The 17771-nt window shown below is 34.0% G+C and overlaps 1 protein-coding gene across 6 annotated transcripts in view; it reads left to right on the top strand.

Annotated features, from left to right (window-relative positions):
* The window catches only part of ST7L (suppression of tumorigenicity 7 like), a 95376-nt gene that overhangs the window by 1535 nt on the left and 76070 nt on the right, over positions 1-17771 (top strand). For all 6 annotated transcript variants that reach the window (XR_550783.1, XR_550782.1, XR_550781.1 and 3 more), the window contains exons 2-5: positions 836-918; positions 5364-5526; positions 12403-12457; positions 15293-15408. Coding sequence is in view for 3 of the 6 variants with exons in the window: in XM_008576834.1 (XP_008575056.1) it covers positions 836-918; positions 5364-5526; positions 12403-12457; positions 15293-15408 (417 nt within the window). In the remaining 3 variants the exon portion in view is untranslated. The remainder of the gene's footprint in view (positions 1-835; positions 919-5363; positions 5527-12402; positions 12458-15292; positions 15409-17771) is intronic.

The raw sequence follows: 17771 nt of genomic DNA, 5'->3' as shown, positions 1-17771 counted from the left end.
TTTTATAACAGGTGAATGAAGTGCTTAATGGTTTGTCTGATCTGTGAAATGTTATTCATTGATTTATTCTTTATTTTTCTACATGTTAACTAGATACACCATTTAGATGAGAGTAATTGACTATTACAGATTTTTATTTCTTTCTAAAATCCAAAGTATTTATGAGACAATTATTTGAAGTGAAGATTCTGATCCCAGGATTTCAGTAAGTCAGGTGCATAGAGTTCAGTTTGTTGCTTTTCTCTTTGAGCTTATTTTTGCCTCTCTGGCCACATACCCAAAACATACACTATGTTTCCTTCCCTCTAATTTGAAACACTAGTTTGTGTTTCACCAAAATAATTAGGGAATGGTTTTAAACGTCTCTTGTTTTTTGTTTGTTTGTTTGCTGGCCAGTACAGAGACGAACACCTGACAGCCCTTGGTGTTATCACCATGGTCTAACCAACTGAATTAACCAGCCTTAACCTCCTTTGTAAAAGAATGTTTGTTCAGCTTCCTATCCTTATAGATTTGTAAAAGTTCTTGTCTAAATTGACTTATAAGTGCTTTAGTTTTATTCTCAAAGGCAAGGTAAATGATCTCATTTTGATTTGCTTCTTAACTAATCAACAGTGTAAAATCCTACCTTGACATGTGTGAATGCATTTTTAAGACATGAAACAATAGGAATTTAAAGTAGCTTTTTAAAAATTACAACTTTCTCAAATGAATTTTATACTTAATATTAATACTACTTATATCCCTGCACTTGTAAACATACATACATATTTGCAATTTAAGTGCTTTAAATTTGCATTTTTTAAACTTTGATTTTTTTTTTTTTTTTTGACAGTGACAGTATTTTTAAATTCATTGACTCCGAAATTCTATGTGGCACTTACAGGGACATCTTCTTTGATATCAGGACTAATATTTGTAAGTAGTTGCCATTTTCACTCATGTTTTGGTATTTGTCTAAAGATCCTTTACATGGTGACAGTAAATATACTTAAAGACCAGCATTTCCAAAATGTGTTCAGTATTTGAAAAAAGAGTTACCTATTTAAACAAGTTTGGGGAACACTGCATCTCCCTCTCCACTTGTAGAGATTATCAGTATTTATTTGCATATTAAAGGGTTATTGTATATTGTAATGGTGGATGTAGTGGGGGAAAGAGGGTGGTTGAAAATTAAATGCCTGTAGGGCCCAGGTTGGTAACAAAAATGAGTGAAATGGGCAGGATGTAAGTATTAAGTTTCTTATTTACTTTGGGAACTGGGTAATCTGGTCAGCACATGCCCCTTCTAAAAGGGGCTAAAGCTAATTGTTAACATGTAGGCTTGCTGCTTGTATTACCAGATCTTCTAATTTTTCAGATGATTTCAAGAGAAACTGGATATGCATGCAGATTTTATATAAAATCTCCCAATATTTTAATGTTGGCAACATTGGGCAGAGTAAAATTTATGTGTCTTGAATTCAGCCTATAGTTTTTCCCAGCCCCCATTTCTTCATCTGTAGACTGGGGATAATAATTGGGTCCACTTCATGAAATTATGAGAACTAATAATGAGTATAAAAGCTTGTAACATGATAGCTGGCTCAAAGTGAGGAAAGAAATTGGTTTAACTTTCATTTTTAATTTAACTTCTCCTTGAACAAGATATCATTTTTCATTAAAACTTTTTTTTACAACTTTTATTACCTCATTAACATCCTTAGGATCTAGTGTTTCCTAGTGTATGAGTAAATAAGGAATTTAATTCTTACACTCTGTGCATTTCACTCGTTTTTGTTACCAACCTGAGCCGTGCAGACATTTAATTTAGTATTTCCTCCAACACTTTGGAAAATACTACTGCAGGTGAAAATCTTAATAAGTATTATGCTATGCGTGGCCAATGGATTTTTCTGTTCTTTCTTCTCATCTCTAGGTGGTGCTCTCCAGCTATAATAGAAATAATAGCATTTGTATTGACCGTTTTTTAAAAAATAGGGAATAACACTGACCATTTTGTTAAAGTGAAATGTCGGGCAAGAAAGGAATTTTTCTCTTGATTTAAAAAAACTATGGAGGAATTCAGGATAAAAACTGTGTTACAAGCCTCACAATTTATTTAGTTATAAAGCCCACTCACTCATAGTTAAGCATATTTTAGTGTTAGTCCATTAGTCAATAGCATACAAAAGTCTAAATAAAGAAAATAAATTATCTTTAAACAGCTGATTTTGTTAGTAGGAGAAGCATTGGTTTTGGAACCAGAAGATATGATTTTGAGTCTGAACTCTGCTACTTACTAGCTGATATCTTTGGACAAGTTACATAAACAGTCTAAATCATAATTTCCTCATTTATATCATCTATAATTCCTTCTTATATGATATATATGATATACATATTACACAGACACGCACACACACACACATGTCTAAAGTACTTTATTTTATTTTATTTTTGGGGGGCGGCTGGTACTGTGATCTGAACTCTTGACCTTGGTGTTATAATACCGCACTCTAACCAACTAAGCTAATTGGCCAGCCCTAAAACCATTTTATAAATTTGTTATTCTTTTTAAAACAGGCTTTTAAATATACAAAAAATAGGAAATTCAAGTAACATTTTAAAGGTTAAACTGTGTCTTTACCTTTGCAGTGTTGATAGGTTTTTATTAGCAAAGGTTGTTGTGTTTATAAAATTTCTTTTACCACCTGGATTTATTGAACTTGTACACACATATACATACACTCACATATACATTGGGGTATATTTGGGAAACAGTCTAGTGTAATGGTTAGAAGTTCTGAAGTCAGTCACACCTGAATAAGAATTCCAGCTCTGCCACTTACCAGTGGTGTGAATTAGAGCAAGTGATTTAAACTTGGAATGTATGTCCTCATCTCTAAAATCAGTTGTGGTGAAGATTAAATGACATAGTGCATATAAACGACTTGTACAATGTTTGGCTTATAGAAAGCTTTTGATAAGTATTAGCAATTATTATCAATGTTCATTTGTGTTAAAAGTTGACTTAAAAGTTGAAAAAGGCTTTAACTTCATATTCATTCATAAAAAGCCACCTATACTTCATATAGTGAAGGGCAGTTTGTTATTGGTGCCTTTGTGATAACTGTGTCCTTGACAATACTTATCCAATTTTTTAATCTAAGATTTATCCAATATAAATTTTTATCCAATATAAATTTCTGTCACATGAACAATTTTTGCTTGTGTAATTTCTTCTGGTTGTTTTAAAGAAGTTTCATTTGATTTCTTAGTAAAATATATGGTAGAAGCCAAACTGTAGCCTCATTTGGTGGTGATTAACTACTTGCTAACTCAATAAGAGTGAGCAGAAAGAGAATCTGTTTTAGACTGAGCATGAAACATTTGTGGCATGATAGAAAAAAATGCTTTACCTTGATTTTGTAGCACTTTCCTGTAAATGTGGTAGCATTTAGTCAATGGGCCACAATATAGTGCAAAATGACTATATAATTTTGGCACCTATTTAACATTTGTTCTATTATTTACTGAAGCAAAAAATAACATTCCTAGAGGTTTGAAAACTGATTTTTTGTGCGTCATTTGCTCTGTTGTAGTAAAATCGTTTTAACAAATATTATAATCTCTTAGGTAGTTGTGGATATATTTGTTTATTCTTTAAGTAATACATTTGTCTACTACATTTGGCAGAAGACTAGTCTGTCAGTTGACTTTTTTTTTGTTTTTTGGTTTTTTTGGTGGTTGGCCCTTATGAGGAACCGAACCCTTGACCTTGGTCTTACAAGGCCAGGCCATACTCTAACCAACTGAGCTAACCTGGCCAGCCTTTGTCAGTGGACTTTTTAAGGGAAATGATCTATAAACAAGAGGAGGAAGATAATAAGTAATTTTACAGTCAAAACAGAAAACTACTTAAAATTGTTCAAGTGAACAATTTTAAAATGAAAGTCTGCGATTTATTCATTCAACAAATATTTATAGAGAGCCTTTTATGTGTCAGATATTGTTCTAGATGTTTATGATACATGGTAAGCAGACAAACACAGATTCTGGCCTCTAAGAATTTAGCATAGAAGGTGATTATGGGCATTGATTCATTCATTTGACAATGTTTTATTGAGTGCTTACTGGGTGTCATACTCTTTCTAGGTACTGGGCTTATAGCAGTGAACAAAACAAAAGAAAACAAAAATCCCTGTCCTTATGGAGTTTACATTATAGTAGGGGATAGATAAAATAATAAAAGATAAATAAGTAAAACAACTTGTGTGTTCTTATTGTTAGTGATAAGTGCTAAGGAAAGAAAATGAAGAAGGGCAGAGAAGGGCATATAAAGTGTCAGAGTAAAAGGTTGAAATTTTAGCCAGGGTCGCGAGGGAAGGTCTAACTGAAATGGTGATTCTTTTAGTAAGACCTGAAGGAAATGAGGAAACTAGCTGTGCTGCAAGTGTTACTTCTACTTGAAGTGGGAGTGTGCTTGGGGGCCTGAGGAATAGCAATAGTTATTACAAGTGAAAAGATGACTCTGAAAGGTAAACACAAGATCCAATGGAAATGCATAATGCAGCTACCTGTTCTGTTCTGTGGAATCAGGAAAAGTTGCCTGAGGAAGTGTCATTTAAGCTGAAACACAAAGGAACCAGGCAAAGGGAATTGGGAAGGTTGGAGTGTCCAAATACGAAAATTTCTGCTAATTCAGCACAGAGAGCTTCTTTTGGTTCCACTTTTTGTAACAGTGATAAACCATGGAAACAGAAGGATGTGAATACCCTGATTTTTAATTGGTTCAATATGGGAATCAACCTCACTCTTTTTTTTTTTTCCAACCTGACTCTTAACCTACATTAATAATATTGCCAAATATTGGAGTAGTACTTTTTGGTTCAGAAAGCACTTTCTTATAATTCTTGTTAACTACACTTGATAGGTGAGGACACTGAGGGCTTGAGATATTAGAGATTAAGTGACTTGCCCAAAGCACACATTTAATAAACTTGCTTATTTGAGAGTCAAACATGGGCACTTTGCTCATTGTTTTAAAACTGTTTTTATTATGCAAAGATAGAATAAAATGATGATGTAACATAACAGCGTTAAATTATTTACAGATTAAACACTTACTATTTTTTAGTGCTTTATTACAAATGCATAGTTTTTTCTAAGCTTGTCTAGATTTCATGACAGAACTATAAAAAAGGTATTTCACCTTTACGTGGCATCTGTTAATGGGGAATCTTGTGTTTGGGTGTGGGGGAGGAAGGGGCATTTAAAATGCTGAATTGAAAAGGAATATCTTGAGAAAATGTTTTAATTTGAGCTCTTATATCTGCTGATTAATTCTATTTTAAGTGAAGGATGTTTTCTGTTTGTCATAGATTTTTGAATGGTGGTACTTCCATAAGCACGGCACATCTTTTATTGAGCAAGTATCTGTAAACCATTTGCGACCACTGATGGGAGGAACAGAGAGCAGCATTTCAGAGCTAGGTTCTCCTTCCAGGAACAGAGAAAGTGAAACCAGCAGACAGAATTTGTCAGGTGACTTCTTTTCTTAATGTGTTTTCAGAGCTGTGAAGTTAAGTTTGAGTTTGGCTGTGTGAGATAGAAAACTTGAAACAACAGAGCACTGTGGTTTGAATGTTTGTGTGTCCCACCTCCGCCAAATTCATATGTTGAAATCTAATTACTAATATGATGGTTTTAGGAAGTGGGGCCTTCGGGGCCTAATTAGGTTATGAGGGCAGACCCCTCATGAATGGGATTAGCACCCTTATAAAAGAGACTCCAGAGAGCTGCTTGCCCCTTCTACCATGTGAGAAAGCAGCAAGAAGGCGCCATCTATACACCATAAAGCAGGCCCTCATCAGACACTGAATCTGCCTGCACCTTGATCATGGTCTTCCTAGCCTCCAGTGCTATGAGAAATAAATTTCTATTGTTATATAAACTGTCCAGTTTATGGTATTTTGTTATAGCAGTGCAAATGGACTAAGACACAGAGAGAAGTTTGTCTTTCACGTAAATATAGGTTAATCCATGGCTGGTATAGAGAGTAATGATCATCAGAGACCCAGACCCCTTCTATTTTGTTAGCCTGCCATCTCTAAATGCAGTGTTTACCTTTGTAGTCCAAGACAGTTGCCCTGGCTTCAGCCATCATATCCACATTCCAATGAGCAGGAAGGAGAAAAAGCCAGGAGGACATTCCTTCCCCCTTACCCCACCCCATGGCAGCGAAGGACATTTCCCAGAAGTGTTGCATACTTTTTCAACTCACTTCCCACTGGTCAGACCTTTGCCAAATGGCCACTACTAGCCATAAGGGAAGCTAAAAATTGTAATCATTTTCTCAGCGTGTGTGTGCTTGCATGTTATAGCCAGTAAACTAGGGGATCTTATAATATATCTCATAAATATATGTGATATGATATTTATGGCTAGTAAATAATCAGGGGATCTTATTACTTATAAAGGAGAGATCAGAGATAACTAGCCATCTCTGCCAAGAGAGCAAAATAGAAAAAAATACCTTTTCTTTTCAAAATACTTACAAAAGCGTCAAAATCTCAATTCTTTATCTATGGATATTCCATTGTCATACTTTACTTGAAGACTCTTCCTCTATATGTATCCAGTAATAGAAAGTAAATATTGATAATGATATGTAATTAGGAAAGCAAAATTTTCAAAGCCAAATATTAATGATATTTTGGATTATTGTTCCTTTCATTTGGTATAGGTAATAATCATGCAATAATAATACAAATGAGTTAATTCCATAAGATTCCCATAATGTCTCATTTGTTCAATAAACCTAACTACTAGAGTTATGTTAGTTTAGTAGAAAAATATGACCTAAATGCAATTGCTGGCACTTTTTAGATATGACCAGGCAAAGTCCCTGAGGAAGTACTATTTAAGTGGAATCCTGAAGAATGACCAGGAATAGTAGGGGTGGGGTTGGCAGTCATTCAAGAGTACAGGAAGGAATAATGGTAATTTTCTTCTCCCTTCTTTTTCCCCTTTCATAATATTATTAAAAAGCTCCTAAGAACAAGACATACTATGATAAATAAGACACAGGTCTGTCCTCAAGAAGCTCAGAGTTCAATATACAAATAATTATAACAATAATGTATTGCATGATTTTACTTCCTATTGTAAGACCGAATATACCATTCATATGAGAGTGAAGATTACCTTATGAATATTCCAGCTTGAGGCTGGGTGTTTAGCTCACTTGGTTAGAGTGTGGTGCTATGCTGATAACACCAAGGTCAAGGGTTCTATCCTTATACTGGCCAGCCACCAAAAAAACAAAAACATTCCAGCTTGGTAGAGGATGTAGACATTTAAGTAAGTTGACAGCAGAATGGTTTGCTACTGTATAAGATATTATGGTGACAGAAAAGAAAGAGTGGAAAGTTATTCTTGGAAGGAGAGCCATAAGATGTTTCACAGAGGAAATGCTTGATTTGAACCTCAAAAGTGAGTCAGAGTCTACTTTTGTTCAACTTTTTTCCCTGAATAACTTGATCTCATTCTATAATATTACCACTCATAAACATATATGATTTTTTTTCATTCCCCCTCAAAAATTATATTGACTCATCCTACCTTCTTTTATTTCATCATTTATTGCCCCATATCTAGGCCCTTAACATCTCTTTCCTAGACTATTGCAGTGATGTCCTAACTGGTTTCCCTTCCTCTGATACTTTTCCTTCTATTACATTCTCTCCTTATTATGTAAAAAAGTGGTTCTCAAAAATTTTTTTCTTTTTTCTTTTTTTTTTTTTTTGCAGCTGGCTGGTATGGGGTATGAACTCTTGACCTTGGTGTTGAATACCAAAGTATTTGAACTCAGGAATACTTTACATTCTTAAAAATTATTGAGGACCTCAAAGAGCCTTTGTTTATGTATGGATTACATTCATCAATATTTATCATCTTAGAACTTAAAGAGAAAAGAATGTAAAATATTTATTATTTTTAAAATAACAATAAACCCATTACATTTAAACATATTGCTATAGACAAAATTGTGTCTCCTAGAATCCATATGTTGAAACTCTAACCTCCAATGTAACTGGAGATAGGACTTTTAGGAGTTAATTAAGTTTAAATGATGTCATAAGGGTAAGTCATAATCTGAAAGGATTGGTGGCTTTATAAGAAGAGGAAGAGAGAGATCACTTTCTTTCTTTGTCATGTGAGGATGCAGCGATAAGGCTGCCATCTGCAAGCCAGGAAGAGAACCCTCACCAGAACCCAACCATGCTAGTACTTTGATCTTGGACTTCCAAGCTCAAGACTGTGAGAAAGTAAATTTCTGTTGTTTAAATCGCCAAGTGTATGATATTTTGTGCTGCTGTAACAAATATCTAAATATGTGGAGAAGTGGCTTTAATGGATAGAGGCTGGAAGAGTTTTTAAGTGCATGTTAGAAATGTGGACATTAAGGGCAACTTTGGTGAGGTCTGAAACGGAAATGAGAAACATGTTATTGGAAAGTGGAAGAAAGGTGATCCTTGTTATGAAGTGGAAAAGAACTTGGCTGAACTGTGTTGTAACATTTTTGGAAGGTTGAACTTGACAGCACTGAAATTTATCAGGAGATTTCTTTTTTTCTTTTCTCTTTTTAAAAATTTATTTATTTATCTATCTATCTATCTATCTATCTATCTATCTATCTATCTATCTATCTAATCTATCTATCTGAAGAGATTTCGAAGCAAAGTGTTGAAGGAGCAACTTGGTTCCTCCTGACTGCTTATAGTGAAATGTGAAAGGAGAGAAATGAATCGAAGGAGAAACTGATAAGCAAAAAGGAACTAGAATCTGAAAATTTGGAAAATTCTAAGCCTATTCATATTGTAAAAAATGAGAAAACTTATTCTGAAGAGAACACTAAGGGTGTGGCCAAACAACTGTTGGAGGTCATTTGTGCAACTCATGCACTTAATCAGCCATATAAGCAGAAGCCAGGAGAAGACATGGGTTTCTGCCAGCAAAGACACGGCCAGTTTGAACTAAAAGGGACAGAGAAAGAAGAAAAGAATAAAGGAAGACTGTTGGACTTCTTGGATTGTACAGGACCAAACCGTAGAACTATTCAGCTGTAAATGTGTACTGATCTCAAATAAAGGGAAGAATAAGTGACCAGAGGCCTGCCACTCTCAGCATAGACCCAGGAGGCAAGGCTGTTTTCTCTTTGGTTTCAAAGGGTGGGGCTACCTTTGTAGTATCTGGGGCTTAGGATGACTCTGCCCAGTGCCTCATAAGCTGAGCCATCCTCACAAAGAGCCACATGGCAGAGTATGAGAAATATCCTCAAGTTTAAGGTCTAATGGAATTTGCCTTGCTGGGTTTTGGTCTTGCGTGGGACCATCACCCCTTCCTTCTTTCCGATTTCGGCATGGAAATGTCTATCCTATGCCTGTTCACTATTTGTAAACTGGAAGCACATAATTTGTGTGTTTTCATATGTTCACATCTGGAGAGGAATATAGTCTAAAGATGAATTGCACCTTGAGTCTCACCCATATTTGATTCCAATAATATTTAGATGAGACTTTGGACTTTAGGTTTTAGAGTTGATGATGAAATGAGTTAAGACTTTTTGGGGCTGTTGGGATAGAATTAATGTATTTGTTATAAAAGAAGGACATTTGAATGCTATGGACTGAATTATGTCCCCCAAATTCACATTTTGAATCCCTAATTTCCCATGTGACTGTATTGGAGATATGGCCTTTAAGGAGGTGATTAAAGTTGAATAAGAGTGGAACCCTTATCTGATAGAACAGATGCCATTATAAGAAGAGGAAGAACCACCAGAGCTCTCTTTCTGCCGTGTAAGAACACAGTGAGAAGACAGCCATTTGCTAGCCAGAACTCAATCATGCTGGCACCCTGATCTCAGACTTCTAGCTTCCAGAACTGTGAGAAAATGTATTCTGTTGTTTATGCCATGCAGTCTATGGTATTTTGTTATAGCAGTCCAAGCTAACTAATATACGTATTATGAAAAATAATTTTATTTCCCAAAATAAGAAAAAGTTTAGTCAGAAGACTGTCATTATTTTACATTTGTTTAAATCTCTTTATTTATTTATTTATTTGTCCTTTTTGAGACCGGCTGCACCACGCTCAGCCAGTGAGCGCTGTGAGTGCACTGGTCATCCCTATATACGATTGAATCTGCGGCGGGAGCGCTGCTGTGCTCCCAGCGCCGCACTTTCCTGAGTGCGCCACGGGCTCCTCCCTGTTTAAATCTCTTTAATGCCTAGCATTTTTAATAGAAGACAGCTTATTCTCCTGTCTGCTTCTGCATCGTTTGTTGTGATAAGTTTTTTTGTTTGTTTTTTTCTTAAAAGATGACCAGTAAGAAAATCTTAACCCTTGACTTGGTGTTGTCAGCACCATGCTCTTCCAAGTGAGCTAACCGGCCATCCCTATATAGGGATCTGAACCCTTGGCCTTGGTGTTATCAGCATCACACTCTCCCAAGTGAACCACGGGCTGGCCCTGTGATAAGCTGTTTTGATTGAAGTATGATGGTACTTCAAAAGGTTCATGGGTTCATGGAAAGATTCGTATTTTCTTTTAATTTTATTTTTCTACAAACATTGAAATAATCTCATTTGTGAAAAAAATCTGGTTTACACAGGTATGTAGTTGGAAAAGGGAGGAGTATTTTAATAGCATTCTCAGAAAATTGTGGATATTTTTTCCATACTACACCAAAACTTTCTGGAAGTTTAGTTGCAGTGTGGAATCTGAACTTGGCATGTTCTGTTGTGTTAAAATCCATTGGTGTATCTTGAATTTTGAGTGGATTTTTTTCTTATGCCTAATTTTACAACATCATGCATTGGTAATTTGGAAAATACTTGTTCACTGAGTTATGTATATCTTAAATGTTGATACATTTTATTGCATAATATTAAAAAAATCACTTTTGTTAATATCACCACCAATCTCATGGATTGTGAGCCAGGCTCACAGTAGCAGATACAGATTTTTCAAAATTCTTAAAATTCTATACACTTGAAAGCTCACATTTTATCATTGGCAGTAAATACTGTTAGTTTTCTTCCTTAAAGTTGACAAACTCACTTTGTTCATTTTTAAGAAAATGTCTGATAGATACCTCTCTGACTAATCATAAGTTTGTCTGTCTGTGGCTCTTTCAAGTAAAAGCACTATTCCACGACAAAAGTGGCCAGTTCAGCTCACAAAACAACTGCTTTTACTGGAGACAATCATTAAACCTGGTATAACATTTAAAATGAATTTGCCTCATTTTTACTGCAAGGATATGGGGGTGAAGAATCCAATGACTGCTAGTACAATTTAGTGTCACTCCCTTGACTCACAGTAAAGTATTAGCAGTTTTACCCACCATTGATTTTTCATCGCCAGTTCAACTTTGTAAGACTAGGGTAAACAAATGAGGAGTCTGGGCCACAAAATTTAAGAAAGCCCTCACTCTCGGGGTCATGCATCTGAGTTCAAGGCAACACAGTTAAAAAGGCAAATAATGTCTTAGAATTTATTATGTAAAGAGTTGTTACTTTGCATTTCCATGAATCATATTTTGAGAATTGCAGATCTAAACACAGCTCTGATATCTGTTATTTTTCTGCTTACAAAACTTTGATGGCTTCTGATTGAGTAAGGATAATATCTAAACTCCTTAATATGGTATATAAGCTCCTTCACCAATTTCCCCCAGTCTATTTTCTGTCCTCGTTTACAGCTCTCCCTCTCACTCCTACTCTGTACTGTAGCCTAACCATGCTGTGTGGTTTTGATACTTCCTCTGCTTGGAGTATTCTTCATCTGGCAACTTTCTACTCATCTTTTACAGTGATTCAATATCAGTTCAAATGTCATCTCCTTTCTGAAGCCTTCCCTGGTTTCCCCAGAGCAAAATTAATCATGTCCTTTTTTTCTCTTGGAACAAAACATACTGCTACTATAGCACTTATCACACAGTTTAGGCCATTGTTTACATGACTAATTCTCATGCTATATTTAATCCAGTTAAACAAGTCAGTTCCAGATGCTGTGTTCATTTTATATTCCAGGAATATAAAAATGAACAAAATTTTAAGAGATCATATTTTAAAGGGGAAACTGAAAACCAGACACATAATCACATTTTACTGTGGGGAGTGCTATAATTGTATTATGAACCAAACTCTATGGAGAAAGAAATAAAGGAATGACTAGATTTAATTCTGTGCTTCTTAAGAGCAGTGGTGATCCACGCTTTATCTTTGTACCATCTGTGGCTAGCACTGTGCTTAGCATATAGTGGGCAGATAACAAATATTGGTTAAATGAACATTTAACTGCATTTGATTAAACTGTCTCATTATCCCCCTTTTCCCCCTTGTTCTTCAGAATGCAAGGTATGGAGAAACCCTCTAAACCTTTTCAGAGGAGCAGAATACAGGAGGTATTCCATTTTTCTTTCAGTATGAATATGGCATTGATCTTAGAGTGAAAGTATTATGGAAACATTTGTTTTTATAAATATATCACAGCTCTTCTAGTTGGAGATACTGATATATAAGTTATCTTTTTTTTTTTAAAAAGATGACCGGTAAGGGGATCTTAACCCTCGACTTGGTGTTGTCAGCACCACGCTCAGCGAGTGAGCGAACCGGCCATCCCTATATGGGATCCGAACCCGTGGCCTTGGTGTTATCAGCACTGCACTCTACCGAGTGAGCCACAGGCCGGCCCCTGATATATAATAAGTTAGAATGATTAGCCCAATGTTTAGTTGAAAACATCTTGACTATGTTTACTTTTATAATGATGAGAAGCATTGCTTCAAACCATATGTTTGTGATACATAATAAGTACGTATTAGGCTCTGGTTTATGGCAGAAAGCCTTTTGCAAAGAATTTGTGAGATTAAGAAAAAAATTATACATGTCAGCATATTCCTTTGCATGTGTGCTCAATTTCAAAATTTATTTGAGGACTCACTGGAAAATATCAATCAATGTGCTCTTCATTTGTGCAAGAGTACAGGGTACAATATTTTCATACTGATTTTATATTGCCATTTCCTATCTACACTATTGTGTCCATTTCTCTTCCAGTTTTTACCATAAATGAGAAAACATCTTTTGAAACTTACAACCAAAGATAAACTTTGCTTTTATTTTGAGGACAACTGTGTTTTATCTGGAGGTAGACAGGGACATGTTATTTAATTTATTGAACGAGAAACATTTTGTATTTACTATGTATGGGCACTGTACAAAATGATGGAGATAGAAAAATGACTAAGCAATAATCCCTGTGCTTAAGCACTTAATAATGTAGGATAATGACATCCTGGGAAGTGAAAGCTAGGCTCTTATGAGAGATGCTATTAGACTGTATTAAGAGATTCTTCAAGAAACAGGTCATTAAACCTCTTACTGTGTTTATTAAAAAGTTACTGAAACTATTCCTTTTTATATTATATAGTGTCTACTTCATGAAAATCTTAAAATTTCTTAGGGTCCGGAATACTGATACTTCTTTTGAATGATTAGTTTGTCTTAATGTAAAAGTCCTTAATTGTATTGATAACCATTGTGTGGTTCTAGAAAGCTTACAGCCACATTGTAGCCAACCTGTAGCAAGTGTATAGAACTGTCTGGTATACATTCTGTATGTTAGCTTCATTCTAGGCTCCATTTTGTGTCCCAATCCTTATTTTCGTTTTATTGAATCTTTTGTTTTACTTCTAATTTATATTATTGATATTGTACATTATATTTTTAACTCCTTTAAGTCATTTTTGGAGTAATGTGGATTGTTAACTTTTTTAATTTTTAGAATGCATAGCAAAACTTTGATAAGTGAACAAGATTTTCATTTTTCTTTTTTCTTCATGATAATTTCTTACAAAACAGCTAAAAACCTTAGCAAGGCAATTTATACTATTAAATAACTAAAAAATAAAACTTACAATGTGTTTTTAAAATGCTTACTTTTTTCTGATTGTAAAAAATTTGCATATTCATTGTAGAAAATTGAAAAATACAGAGATAAAAAATCACCTTTTTTTTACCACTAAGTATTTTAGAGTATTTCCATCCATTTTCTCTTCTCTGTACATATGTAGAAACAAAACTCAAACATCATAATGTATATATAGTTTTACATCCTACTTTTTTCTAACATAATGTTATGTGAATTTTCCACAAAATTTCTTGAAAACATAAATTTCTTCAAAAATGTGATTTTTAATGGTTGTACTGTATTCTGTTATATGGAGATACCATACCTTACCTACATCCCCTTTATCTGGGTCACTAAGATTATTATTTTAGTGTTAACATTTATACTAGAGGGATAAATATTTAGCCACATCTATTGTTATTTCCTTACGGTTGATTTGTAGCAGTGGGAATACTGAATCAAAGGGTATGAACAATTTTTTTCCTTCCCTTTAATCTTTTTTTTAGTTATTACTATGGAAATTTCCAAAAATAAACAAAAGTAGAGAGAATCGTATAATGGAACTACATGTACCCATGCCCCAGCTAGGTGTGACTGTTTTTAAAACTCTTGATAGATATTACCTGATCGATTTCTGGAAAGAGAAATGCAAATACCAATTTACATTTATACCAGCAATATATGTGTGCACATCCCACTTCACCCTTAGTAATAAGTCTTTGTCAATTTGATAGGTGAAAAGTAAAACTTAGTTATTTTAATTTGTTATTTGTTAATTTCTAATGAGATTTGATGTTTAAAAATGTATTTATTAGCTAGTTTGTTAGCTTACTATTAATTTGTTGTGGGTTTGGGGGTGGCTTGAAAGTTTAAATTTTTATTTTAGCAAAATCTGGAAAAAGTTTCTATTTGTTTTTATGTTTTGAAAGCCCTTTACCATCTTGACATCTAGTAAACATTCACCTGTGTTTTCTTCTAGTTTCTTCTAGTTTCACTTTTAATATTTAATTCTAACTAACTGAGAAATTATTTAAGTATATATAATAAGATATATCTAACTCAAATTGTTTTATTCCTTCAAATCTAATTTTCAAAGCACTGTTTATTGAATAATCTATTATTTTCCTGTTTGGCTTTTGATATTTTATTATCATACTCTAAGTAGTTTGTGTAGGTTATCTCATGTGTTTTACCAACTATAATAAGCTTTAAAAACATTCCTAAATAGAATTTGTAGCGGTATATTTTTGGAAATAAATAGTGTCTGTTGTAGCAGACAGATGCTCTCTCACTTCCAATTTAAATATTTTCTTGTGTTTTGGTAAAGATACACTTGGGTGACTGGTAAAGAGCCACTTACATACTATGATATGAACTTGTCAGCTCAGGACCATCAAACCTTTTTCACCTGTGACACAGACTTTTTACGTCCTTCAGACACAGGTACGTTTCATATCTGTTCATGGTGTAAACAGTGATCATGAAAATTATTTTAAAAGTTCTTTAGAGTTATTATAATATACAGAGTTATTTGCATTGTTGATAAGAAACTCAGATTAGGTTGGCCAGTTGCTTGTTGGTTAGAACGTGGTGCTGATAACACAAGATACAGGGTTTGTTCCCTGTACCGGCCAGCTGTCAAAAAAAAAAGGAAACTCAGATTAAATTAAAAGAAATTATGATTATAAACTAGGTTGATATACTCACTTTCATTCTTATAAAAAATTTGAAATATTTTATGCTTCTTTTATTACTTATAAAACAATTCAGATACAGCTTATGCAGAAAATAGTGTACCCTCTTTTGATCTAGGAAATGAATACCTGTGTTTTCTTTTCATGTAGATAAAAAGGCTAAGACAATGCATAAATACTGGGGACTGGTATGTAGAGAAAATGGGGTATATTTTGTTTTATATATAATAAGTTAGAGATGCATACAAAATAGTAGATCATAGTTTAGTTCTCTGTAAGCTCTTCTTTATAGAAGAGAATATTAAGACTCATAAGTGTATGGCATAAGGACAGGAATATTTATCACAACTTTTCTTCTGCTTTGAATGCCCTCATCCTCCTTATCTATCTGATGAATTACTTTTTATCCTTCAATATCCAAATTAAAAGTCACATTCTCTAGGACACCATCTCTGGGATCTCCTGTTGGAACTAAACATTTTCTACTCTGCAGTTATACAGGACTTAGTCCAAACCTCTATAAAGTAATGTTTGTTAATTTATTCAACCCCAAACACTTATTTGTTAATGTTATCACATTTTTTATATTTGTCTTCTCTAACAGGGTATGAAACATTGGAGAGCAGGGTCTATTTTCTCTTCATCTTCAAATCCTATCATCTAGCACATTGCCTGACATACTGTAAATAATAATATTTATTCTTTGATGAAAGTATGAATGAATGAATGACCTAGATGTTACAGATGTCTTAAGTAATTTTACGTACTTAAAATAACAGCTAACACATGTGTAGCACTTACTACATGCCAGGAACTATACTAAACAATTTATAGAAATGTACTAATTTAACCTTCCCAATCACTTTATGAGATAGATACTATTATCAGCCCCATTTTAAAAATAAAGGAACCAAGGCAAAGGATGATCAAGTAACATTCCCTAAGTCACAAGCTAATGAATGATAAAGCTGAGTTTCAAACTCAAGCCTGGCTGTTAACCACTACACTATCACAGCTTCTTCTTACCACATTGATAGGCAGAAGAAAAATTACCAATAAGGGTGTTAAAAATAGACAGTTTCCTGGCATTGAAATGAGTTCATTGTGATATATCTTTGCTGGATAAATAGGTTAAGGGTGGATGGTAGCAGGAAACTCAATGATCTTTGGTATGATTACATCAAATGGTTTAATTGCAAATAAAGGAGAAAAAAATTGCTTTATGGCAAAAGTGTAGGTGTTGGGGAAATAACAGCAGTAGAATATCAGTATTGTATATTAACTTAAGGATTGAGGTGACTCTGGAAATTAGGACTCACCTCCCTCTCCCAGACATAATTGCAAACATTGGCAGGGTTTACAAATAGCAACCATGGCTATCAACTAAAGCTGTGGTCTTAAAACATTTTTTTCAGATATCTCCTAACAGAATTTTGAAAAACTGTGTATCCCTGTGCACATTTTTATGTTGACATCATAAGGTTAAATAATCATTAAGAATGTAATTTTTGACATATTGCAAAACATACACATTTAAAAATGAATATAAAGTGTAGTGTACCTTATATTTAAAATAGTGTAATGTAATCAAATGATTTGATACTCACATTACCCATTGAAAACACATGAACAATGGCTGGTTGGTTAGCTCATCTGGGAGAGTGTGGTGCTGACAACACCAAAGTGAAGGGTTTTGATCCACATATCAGCCAGCCACCAGAAAAAAAAAAAGGAAAATACATGAACAATTGCTCTTTAACTGTAGTCACTTTAGGTGAGTCTTTTCTTCTTGAGCACATATCTATTCTACACCTCTATATAATTTTATTGTAAGGTAATAATTTTATGCTAGTCTTATCACATTTGCATATTTGCCCACAATAAAAAATTTTTTATATCAGTTTTTTTAATTTAAATTTTATTCGACCATAGGTTCTAAATGTTATTATGTGCTTTAATTATATATTTGTCAAATCCTTAGAGCTACATATTTATTTCTTTAAACTTTGGAAAATGTCCTCTATATAACTTAAGTGACTGTGTGAATCCTCATCATTAATTCTTTCAACCAAATCAGACTTACTTTCTGACAGAGAAGTCTGACTTCATTTT

The sequence above is a fragment of the Galeopterus variegatus genome, unplaced genomic scaffold (assembly GCF_000696425.1).
Source record: "Galeopterus variegatus unplaced genomic scaffold, G_variegatus-3.0.2 Scaffold1415, whole genome shotgun sequence".
In the NCBI taxonomy this organism is placed as follows: domain Eukaryota; kingdom Metazoa; phylum Chordata; class Mammalia; order Dermoptera; family Cynocephalidae; genus Galeopterus; species Galeopterus variegatus.
This window is presented reverse-complemented; position numbering and strand designations above follow the sequence as displayed.